The following is an 11578-nucleotide window of genomic DNA, read 5'->3' on the forward strand; positions in this document are numbered from 1 at the left end:
ACTCCGTATAGAGTATTTATGACAGCTTGAAGGATCAGGCAGCGAAATATTCTCACATCTCAGCATTACAGCAGGCAGATTCTGTACCTCCCCTCACTTCTCCAGCCCTAGTCCTCAGAGTCCTAGCTCCTGACCAAGCCAGGTATTTTTCCAAAGCCTTGGACTACAGTTTTGTTCAGCATGATATTTTGCAGTTCACTTTTCTTTGGTGCTTCATATGTCAGTTTAAAAAGAGAAAAATCAATTACAGAGTGAAAAGCTAACATAGTAGGTTGAAACAACACTAAGTATTATGATTAGAAAAGTCTTTAACTGCATTTCACCCAGGTCTCTCTGACACTCTTTCTAACTGCTTCTTATAGACTGTCATGTAAACCATCATAGAAGATTTGAAATATGCATTTCACCAGGATTAAAAATCTAGAGAGAGACGATCACCCCTGGCAGGAAGCCACCTAAAGGGAGGAGAGGGTAAATATTCCCTCCTCCCAACAGCAATGGCTTTCTTTTAAGAATGAAGGAACATGAAAATGAGAACAGCTTTTCTCCTTCTTCATCAAAGCATTCAGTCTTCGGTTTTGAAAGAACATTAAAAAGTTCTTATTTATTTATTTTTTCTTTTACAACTTTATTGAAGTATGATTGTTATACAGATAACTGCATATATATATATTTAAATGTTTTGTTTTGTTTTTATTGGTTATGAATATTCATGGGGTACAAAGCAAATTGTCACCGCTCATGCCTAAGATGTGATGGCCAGATCCACACTGGCAGCATGCCCATTACCACAAATTGTGATTATACCCCGTGTCCTCCACCCAATTATCCCTTCAATTATCCCTGACCTCTCTCCCCATCCCCCTTTCCCCACTCCACTTTGTATCCCTAGGAATGTTCTCTCCCTTTGCAAGTCCAATGCACCACTCTGGTCTTTCTTTCCTTTCTTTTTTATCTCTTAGCTCCCACTTATGAGAGTACATGTGGTATTTATTCCTCTGTGCTTTGCTTATTTCACTCAACATAAGTTTCTCCAAGCTCATCCATGTTGTTGCAAATGGAAGAATTTCATTCTTTTTTATGGCAGAGTAGCATTCCATGGTGTATATATACCACAGTTTCCTTATCCAATTATCCATTGATGGACATTTAGGTTGGTTCCATATCTCGGCTATTGTGAACAGAGCTGCAATGAACATGGGAGTGCAGGTAAAAAGTTCTTAATGGTCTACTACCCTGACCTAATTTCAATGCAAGATGTTTCCTAAACAGAATGCTCAGTATAGTTTTTGGGCTTATTTACCTGTTTGTAAAGATTTGATATGCAATTTGATATCAACAGAAGTGGTTTAATAGAGAACCACAGAATTTGGAGCTGGGATGCACCTTTCTAATGCAAGCCTTTTATCCCACAGAGAAGTGCAGTGACTTGCAAATCAAATAATCATTCAGGTCATCCCTATATGACCTTAGTGCTGTGATGACGAATCAGATAGCACACAGCTAGTTAATGTGACAGACAATCCAGTGACAACTCTCAGCACCTCCCCTCTGTACCAGGACAAGACTCCTTTATGTGAAATCAGCTACATTAAATAACATCTTCCTCAGTTATGTGACACAGAGCTGCCTATGTTTTCAGAGGCATGGTAGGCGACCTCTACACAACTTCCACTGTCCTTTCCATAGTGCACTGAGAATAAAACAAGTGGATTTGTTTTCTGCAGACTCAACTCACACTTTCCACATCTTTTTCTCCCAGTCAAGTGATTGATTGCTTTGACTGAGACTCAGATATATTACCACTATCAGGTCTTTGCTGTTAAGGCCAATTATCTCTTCTTGTGGAATTCGAGGCACTTGCTTGTGTCTCAGGGTGTGCTGGGCATCAGGAAGTGGATAAAGAGATGCTGTCACTGTGGAGATCCTCCAGGCCCACTAAGCCTTCACCTGACCCCTGGCAATGACAGTAAAATTAATAGCTTTTATGGGACTGAGAGAGGAGAAGAGAGATTTAAAGAGAATGGACATGTTTGGTCTCTACACTCCAAAGAGCTCCAATTACCCCAGCCCCTCTCCAGGTTAGGTTAACAGAGGTCTAGTCTAGGGAGCTGCTGGGCCCAGATTGGAGACATTCTGACCCTGCTTTGTACAAGCTACCCCCTATCCTAGCAAAGGCCTACCCACCAGCTCTTTTCCTTCCCCACATCCCCCAATTTACACCTCCCCCATCTGCCCCTCTCATTCTCCTCTGGCCCCTGAATGAAGGTTTCAAACCTTAGCGCCTTGTGCAATCTTGTGGAACACAGAGCTATGTCTCCTACATTACATCTTTCTCTGTGAAGTTTCTAGTAAATATGAGTATGTCTTTGCTCACATCTCTGTGTTATAAAATATTGGGAATGAGCTTTCCTGGGAATTAATGAGTTTCTTGTCACTTATGCAGAACTTTGTTGGAATGATTTGAGCACTGGCTGGATAACTTGACTGTAAGTATCACTTTTGGGCTTTCCATTAATCCATTTGTGTTGCTTATAACGAAATACCTGAATCTGGGTGATTTATAAAGAAAAAGAACATTTATTGCTTACAGTTTCTGAGGCTGGGAAGTCCAAAGTCCATCTGGTCGTGGCAACAGTGACCCAAGGGTCTCACATTGCAAGATGGTGGAAGCAGAGAGAGCAGAGAGACAGACTCTCCTCTTCTTTTAAAACCCTCAGAACCATGTCATTGACCACCATTATTAATCCATTCACTACTGCATGATCCTACAATCCAATCACCTCTTCAAGGCCCCACCTTTCAGTTACCATAATAGGATTTCCCATCCTCTTAACAGTCACAGAGGGGGCTAAGTTTCTAATACATAAAACTTGGGGGACACAATTCAAGCTTCAATGAGTTTTGGGGGACATAATTCAATCCACTACAGGCTTCTATTAGAAATAATAATAATGATGATGAAACTAATAATAATTATGATGACGATGCTGATACTACTACTGCTACTGCTAGTTTTTCGTTTGCAGAACATTTTACAGATTGCAAAGCTTTTTCAGGTACATTTTCTCACTGATCTCATTTACCTCGTGAAATTGTTAGAGCAAGTATTATGATCCCCAAGGTACATGTGAGGTCACTTGTTGAAGGTCACATAGCTAAAGAGAGGTTAAATTAGTTTCCCTTTTCAGGAGGTGCCCTTTCTACTGTGTTCTGCTGCTTAAAAAAATAAATGAACAATGCATTGAAAACAACTGATAACATTGCTTCAAACTGTTTCCCTCCACTGGGAGAGAGTTAATTCTTCACTTCTATCATCCTTTGGAATAAAATTCCTAGCAAAAACGGCAACTCATACAGATGGCACAAGTAGAGCACAGAGGTTGTATTAGTCATTTCAGAATAAAAAACTCTTAGGGGCATTCTGGAAGCTCCTCTTTTCCTCTCTATTCTTCTACAAGATAAATGGAAAACTTAGAGATTATTTATGCAACAAAGAAAAGAATGCTAATAAACCAGACTGTGTATATGTGTTTTTAAATTATTATGACAAAGAGTCAGTCTATATTTGTACACAAACATTCATACATGGCTACAAAACCAAACATTTTTCAATTTAATCTTTTTAAACTATTTAAATATCCTGTCTTCTTACAATTACCTTGATTGACTAGGTGGTGAATTTTGTTGTAGTCATTGCAATGATATAAAAATTCCAGACCCAGACATTATTTTTTATCATACTACAAAATTATTTTAAATTGCAGTATCTAACTTTAGGAAACCAAGTGTTAACACATATTTAATCTCAAAATGACAATTATAAAATAATCATGAAACCCAAAGTCACCAATATTTGTTCAAGGTATCATGATGAGGCTTAACGGAAACACAGTGGAGGTATGCTAGCACTGTTGAAGCCAATAGAAATGGAAGTTATATGGATTAAAAAAGAATTTGCCTATTTGAAATGGTCTTTTACTAATACCAAGGCTGCAACTTAGTGTATTTGGATAAGCGATGATGACCTGGTTTTACAAACACAGATTATTCAACTACAAAGTAGGCAGAAGTCTGGCGTCATCCTAGAAGGTCAGAGCTTCAGGCATTTGGGAAAAAAAGAATAAAACTCTGTGGCCCAGAGAGATGAACAATGTGGAAACGCTGAAGTCATTGCAATGTTATTTATCTCTTTTTTTCTGAGTGTGATTTCTAATCTCAAAGGGTTTTTTGTTGTTGTTGTTGTTGTTTACTTTCTTTTGTTCTTTCTTTCTCTCTCTTTTTTCCCCCCAATATTGAAAGTTAAAAAACCAAAAACCTTTCCACTTTCTCCTATCTCCCTCAGAATGTAAACTCTGAAAGATCAGGACTTGCTATTGCATGCTTTTTATCCCAACATGGATTTCAATATTCTATAAATCATGAACTCTTTAAAAAATGCTAACATTTAGTGAGTAAATTCGACTGACTCACAGTTTGTTTCAACAGAATAAGCATTTACTGAATCTCTATTATGCACAAGGCACTGGACCAAGTGCTAGGGAGACTACTACAAGGGTGATAAATGAGCACATAAGAAATAAAAAATTATGAAACTTACTATTTCTCCGTTTTTGCCCATCTGCCAAGAAACTCAAAGGTAAATTTGTTGTTCAATTGCAATAACTTTTCGGACTAGATTTTCTGTAACAACTCTCTTTAATTTTGATGACTCATTTTTTTAGCCTTTTTAGAATTGGGAAAAATATATGTAACATATTAAATAAATTGCTCTAACTTGGGATAAAGTGAGTTAAGTATCACAAGACAAATAGTAACAGAGCGCACTGAAGATTTACAGGAAGAAAGGATTGTACAGAAGAGGCAGTTGGTAAATTTCCAGGAAAAGGTTATTCCAGGCTAAGGGGGAAAAATGGGCAAAGAAACAGAGATGGGAATGTGTAAGATACTTGGGGGAAAACAGTTCAGATACAAGAAGGTAGAAACAGGAGATGGGCTGTTTCCTCCATTAATTCTAAACTAAAAAAAAAAAAAAAGAACCCTCCTTTACTAGGAATCATACTGGTATGTTGTTCACATATGTCAATGTACCAATAAGCAGGATTACAGTGTGTTCATCTTATTCATGAGACCAGGGACTGGGGATAACACGACTCTGTAATTTCAGCACAGACATAACAAGTAACAATAAATCATGAAGAATGAATGAATATGTTTCATCCAGTGGGCTCTCAATAAATGTTATGATTGTGGTCAGTCACATTGGTTACTCAGCTTATAGGGCATTTTTGTTTTATGAATACTTAAAATATTATAATGCCCCTGTATTGCCTCCCTTCTCTATTGAGCTCAAAGCAATTATTCTTTGAGAGCCAGGATTTGTCTTTTACACTTTAAAGATGAAAGGACTGAAGAATTAGGCGAAAAATGTCCTGTATAAGGATCACGGAACTCAAAGGGCAAAAGCTGGGGACAAGAAAGCAGTGCCCATCATATGTGCAAGGGAAGTACAAAGTAGAACCTGCGGGTTCATGCTGGATGATCAAAATCAGAAGAGCTAATCAAGGGAGAGAGTGTCAGACTAGATCTAGAGTTAATCACCAAATTCCCTGTTGCCCATATGGCAAATTAAGATCGTTTTTAGAAGTACTGTGATCAAGAGCAAAGAGTGCTCAATAATACTGGAAACAAGGTAGTGGACTAACATGAAGTTGTCTAGTCAGCTTTGTATGGTTGCTCAGTTGCTGTAGTCCTGTTTTTCAATCTGCAAGTTGCAATCCATTAGTTAGTCATTGAATTTGTCTGTTACTGTTGCTTGTAACAAATTACACAGAACTGGGTGACTTACAAGAAAAACGAAATTTATTACTTACAGTTTCTGAGGTTAGGAAGTCCAAAGTACAGGGAACACAGCTGCTGAAGGTCTTGGTGGTGGTGACAGTGACCCCTCACATTACAAGATAGTGGAAGCGGAGAGCAGAGATAGAGAGAGACACGGGCACGACTCTCTCTTCTTTTAAAGCCCTCAGAACCACGCCCTTGACCACCATTTTTAATCCATTCACTACAGCACGGTCCTACAATGCAATCACCTCTTCCTTTCAATTACCGTAATAGGATTTCCCATCCTCTTAACAGTCACAGTGGGGACTAAGTTTCTAATACATAAAACTTGGAGGAAACAATTCAAGCTTCAGTGAGTTTTGGGGGGACATAATTCAATCGACTATAATCATGAAATCAATTTAGAGAGTCACCACCAGCACTTTAAAACATGAAATGTAATACGTAAATACATGTGTATCTATGTACATCACTTAGTATTGTTTCATAACACTTTTAGTTTATATCAGATATAAATGATAGATCTGCAACATAACCAGTGCCACTTTAGACAAGCCCAAGTACAAAACGGCGCCATCCACCTCCTCCCCGCCCCTCCCCTCCCCCGTTCTCTCTTACAAAAAGCCTCATGGTTTTGGAGAAAAAAAACTTTCGGCGTTTTCGCATGGACAGAACTCTCCATTCTCATGACCTAACTCAATCCCCTTCCCCAGAATTACATCACCCAGCTCTTGGCGCGAACATACCAATATAAGCTCTACCACCTCTACACCTTGTGCTGTCCCCATTTTCAGGGCAGCCCCGGGCTGTCCTCCATTTTGAGTATAGCCCAGCAGATTTCTTTCTTTAATAAAGCTTGAATGGTACCTGGTATCTCGGCTCACTTTCTTTCAATAGATATATAAATGTATATTCTGGGTCAGATAGCAAAGCCCCAGCCCCAGTTATAAAAAGTTTGAAAGCCACTGCTGTATTCTCCCCCCTTGGAAAGTTAGGCTTGGAGTCGACAGGACTGAGGATCCAAAATGGAGCTTAACCAAGAATTTCAATAAAATTTAAATTGTGGCTCCAAAGATTATATAGCAATTTATTGCTTTGAGAGGGCACATGTGCCATATTTATGGTATTTCTGTAGCAAATATGGTAAGAGTTTATGAACGTGGGTAAGAATTAATGCACAGTTATTCTAATGTTTAATGCTAACTACTATAAACGTTTTAGATCAGTGGTTCCCAACTTTTTAGTCTCAAGACCCTTTTGCACTCTTAAAAAGTATTAAAGACTCCCTCAAAGAACTTTTACGTATGTCATATGTATCTGTATTTACTGTATAAATAGTAAAACCGTGCTCTGTGGAAATAAAAATAAAAACACTTATTCAGCTCACAGCTCAGGCACCTGAGTGTCTTCCTGGAGACAGATGCGGCAGGTGGGCACGGCAGACGTGCTGTGTGCAGACTTCCTACCTTTTCAGTGAAGAACACGTGGACTGGTAGCTTTGTTGCCCTCGCCTGATTCACCCTAAGCCACCAGCAATTTAACCTATCACTGTTTTTCCATCACTGGTGCAAATGTCACCACGTGAACGAGTCAAATAACTCTTAGAGTTGTCATGAAAATTGTTTTGGCCTTGCACCCCTGAAAGGTTCTCAGGAACCCCCAAAGCGTTCGAGGGCCACCCTTTGAGAACCTCTGGACTTTAGCTCATTCAGAATCACAGTCTCTTCCTCCTGTTAATGCTTGGGGCTTGTTTGTTGTTACAGGTTTGATCACTGAAGCGCCAAAGAAAAGACGTTCCAAGGCATCGAACACGTCCAAGAGGGAAATCCGACCCCACATTCAGCTCCAAGGCTCTAATAAGAAGAAATTAGCTCTTGGAGAAGGAAAAAACCCGGATTCAGAGGGCCGGCCTGGGCTTGTCATTGCCAGTGGCAACGATCCTGCGCGGGAAGGACGCGGCCGTCGATTAGTGATGCCTGGCGTCCGGCGGGAGGGGCGGGGCCTGGCGTCCGGCGGGAGGGGCGGGGCCTGGCGTCCGGTGGGAGGGGCGGGGCCTGCCGCCGGAAGGCCGCCCGTTCGCCGCGGGGTGCCGGTTGCGAGGTGGCTCGCTCGTTCTGCGATCTATTGAGAGTGGCTTCTGAGAGCCCACTGTTGGTGTCGGGCGGGAGGGAAGATGGCGGCGGGCGGCCTGGTGGGGAAGGGGCGCGACATCAGCCTAGCGGCCCTGCGGCGCCACGACCCGTATATCAACAGCATCGTGGACGTGGCCAGCCAGGTGGCTCTGTACACTTTCGGCCATCGGGCCAACGAGTGGGTGCGTGGGGACGCGACGGGGGAGGGGACGGGGGGTCGTCAGACTCGGGCCTCTAGAACCCGGTGATGGGGAGGAGACGCTGGCGCCTGGAGGTGGATGGTGGTGCAGCGGGGGCCTGAGGCCGAAGTCGGGGAGCTGGACCCGGGGGTGTGGGGGGTGGGGGAAGGGAGGCTGATCTGTGAAACCAGCTGCAGACGGGGGCAAGACTTAGAAGTCTAAGGTAGCCCACGTTAGGAGACCAGAACGATGGGGGTCCCGTCTGTAGAGGAGGCAGGGGTAGGGGACGAATGTAAGAGGAGAGTTCTGGTTCTGGAACGTCCTTCAGTCTTAGATGGGGCAAACTTTGACAGAAGGAGATGAATCTCAAGTTGTAAACTCAGGGAAAACACTAGAAAAAGAGCAAACATCGGGAAATAACGGATGAAATGGGGCTGGATCTCACGCTTAGAAGGCTGACGTTCTTGGGAAGATTACACCCCAGCCCACCAAGTTTGATATTGGAGTCCAACTGGGAGCTGAGTTATTTTAGTGCTCTTCTCAAAGCAGAGCCCAAGTGAAATAGTATTGAATGAAATGTAATTTTCCTCACAACTGGATTGGGGTAGGCGCATAAGACACTTCAGTCCTATTGCAGGAATTGCTGCATGTGATTTTGCAACCCATCCACTTGAATGTAGAGACATGTAACTTTTTCTCTTTCCTCGTAGTGATTTTTGTCCCAAATATTCATCAGTCCGTTATGTAACCATCCATTCATTATCTTTAGATAAGTTACAAGACAGTATAAAGAATTTAGCCTGGATGAATGGATTTCAGATAAATTTTTTGATCTGTACTCTGAGTCAGTAACAGCATTTAAGCAAGGAAAACATCCATATCGAACAAACCCATATGTTTTTTAACACTCACATTCATAAACCTACTTATCTCCAGTAAGGATCTTGAGCAGGCTGTAATAAAAACTGGCCTGAAAATCATTAAAACAAAAATTAAAAAATAAAGAAGCAAAAAGGAGAGAACAGTTTTGAAACTTAGTTTCCAAAGTTCTTAACTAGGAAATTTATTGAAATGGAGCAAAGAATCTAGGTCTGCTCTCCTATTAGCCAAAACCAAAAAGAAAACAGGGAAAGTTCTTTAACATTCATTGTTCTGAAATATTTTGGAAGTATACCTCTTGATCAAGAGAAAGGTTATTTCCCCCTAGCTTCAAGGGGAATTTATCACCTGGGTCTGTATATAAAGGACATTGATCAACACAGTAGACAATTTCCTCCATGGTAATTAAAAAAACATATAAAGATATACTACATATGGCTGTTTTACTGCTCTATAGAAAAATGCCAAAGATCACAATTCTGAAAAGGTAATTCTGTAGTAAAGAGATAAGGTCCAGGAATGCATAGTTCTGTAAATTGACTTGCCACTAGGATTAGAGTCTGGAGAATCCTGAGAAATTGTTGAAGTAGGAGTATTTATCTTGAACAACAATTGTTTCCTGTAGGCTTTTGACAGTTATCTGTGTGATAGATACTTTTAAAAATAGTTACAGAGGTTTTTTTAGATAGCCAGTGAAGCCCATCAACAAAAGCCTCATCAAAAGGCAGAAGTGTCACAATGCATTATTTACAGGAGTTATGTTTTCCTGCTTCCTGGACTTGTTGCTTTCAGACAGGGCATAATTCATTCAGTAAAAGGTCATCCTTTCAAAGTTCTAATCTTCAAGGCTGCCAGAAAAAAGAGAGAAACCTAGTTCAGCTGCAGAGGAGTTGCTGGGGGTAAACAAATTGTCCCCACTGCCTCCATATGCCATCACTCAGGGTCTCTGGATGGGAGCCTTTTGAATGTAAACACAGTAAAAGTATCAAGAACATTCTTGAGAATGTAGGAGAAAGTACTTTCAAGGAGGCAGGAGGGACGTAAAAGAGGGGAATTCTAATTACATTGGAAATAGATGAAGAATGATTTCAGGCATTCAGAGGAAGAGATACTAGGAATGAAGGGTAGACGGAGAATGATTTAAAGAAAGATTAAGAAAGATTATGTCATGACTAGAGTAGGAATTTTAGAGCTAGACCTACTTACTCTCCACTGTCAGGAAAAACTGCTTCCCCTAAATACCTGTGTGTTAAATGAATGCTATAACCCTGGTATTACTTTTTACCTCCTCAGTCCTTAGAGCAGTGGCTCTCAGCTGAAGTTGGTTTTGCCCCCAGGTGACATTTGGCAAGTGTGTGGAGACATTTTTGGTTGTTACTTAGGAGAAGAGTGTTGCTGGCATCTACAGTGCAGAGGTCAGGGATGCTGATAAACATCCTACGATGCAAAGGACAGACACCACGACAAAGATCTGTCTGGCTCACAGTGTCAAAAATGCTGAGCTTGAGAAACTACTTTAGTGTGGCTCGTGTTTCTAGGTGGTGGTTTTCTAAGTTTTCTGTGTGTTAGAATAACTTGGAGTATGTAAAAGTGCAGCTCACAGAATCAAAACCTCTGGATAATAGATAACTGTTGAAAGCTTCATGACTCAGAAGCTACATGCATGATGGAGAGAGAGATTTGAGGGGGATAAATTGAGACCTACTTTTTCATTATTATTATTCATTTGAAAAATCAGTAAAATACAGGTTACTTTGAGTTGTTTCAAAAATGTCAAACTACTGAGTCCAAATAATTTTCAAAACAGCACTATTTTATATTCCATTTTATTTTTTATTGCTTTGAATTTTGAACTGCTTATTTTTTAGCAGTTATTAGATTTTATAATAGGATATAATATTAAATTGTTAAATTGTACTTTTAAAATATAAGCTAAAATACCCCAGAACTATGAACTAGTACTTTAACATAAAAGTCTCCTTACTTGGAGGATCTGAGGCACAAACATCTAATTAAATCTTGTTTTAATTATTCCCCACACCTCCAACCCTGCACTTTGCTCAGAAAGAAAAAAAAAAAAATCTGGTTGCCCCTGGATAACTGGAGGGAACAGGAAAATGCATAAGTTTGACCTGGTTCAACCAAAATAGAAATAGCAATAGAAATTTACATTTTCTAAGCCCCTTTTATCTAGGTATCATAGAGCACTTAAAAATATGGCTTTTTTTCATTGCAAGATCCGAGTGGTGTAGGCTTGTTATCTCTTTTCAGTGGAGACACTGAGACATAGAATAATAAACTAATTAGCACAGTATGATCTGGCAAGAACCCCACTCCAGGCCCTATATTGTACTTACTGAAACATAATTCCTTTCTGTAAACAAACTCAGTTTTTGTGTGTAATGCTCAATAAAAATCTGTTTTAAGAATTACTTGTTATAAGTTAGAGAATATTCCAGGAGAAACATGCCTTTTACATTTCTGATTCTGGATTTTTTAGAAGTAAAATGTGGAGTTAAAATTTTTTTTTTTTTTTTTTTTTTT

The 11578-nt window shown here is 40.1% G+C and overlaps 1 protein-coding gene across 6 annotated transcripts in view; it reads left to right on the plus strand.

The window, feature by feature from the left end:
* The first annotated feature begins 7932 nt into the window (after positions 1 to 7932).
* DCP1B (decapping mRNA 1B) overlaps positions 7933 to 11578 on the plus strand; it is a 54912-nt gene continuing 51266 nt past the window's right edge. For 4 of the 6 annotated variants that reach the window (XR_550145.1, XR_550146.1, XM_008567714.1 and 1 more), the window contains exon 1: positions 7933 to 8158. Coding sequence is in view for 2 of the 6 variants with exons in the window: in XM_008567714.1 (XP_008565936.1) it covers positions 8018 to 8158 (141 nt within the window). In the remaining 4 variants the exon portion in view is untranslated. The remainder of the gene's footprint in view (positions 8159 to 11578) is intronic. The other 2 variants (XM_008567715.1, XM_008567717.1) reach the window with 2 other exon arrangements.

Source organism: Galeopterus variegatus, unplaced genomic scaffold (assembly GCF_000696425.1).
Source record: "Galeopterus variegatus unplaced genomic scaffold, G_variegatus-3.0.2 Scaffold337, whole genome shotgun sequence".
NCBI classification, from domain to species: Eukaryota; Metazoa; Chordata; class Mammalia; order Dermoptera; family Cynocephalidae; genus Galeopterus; species Galeopterus variegatus.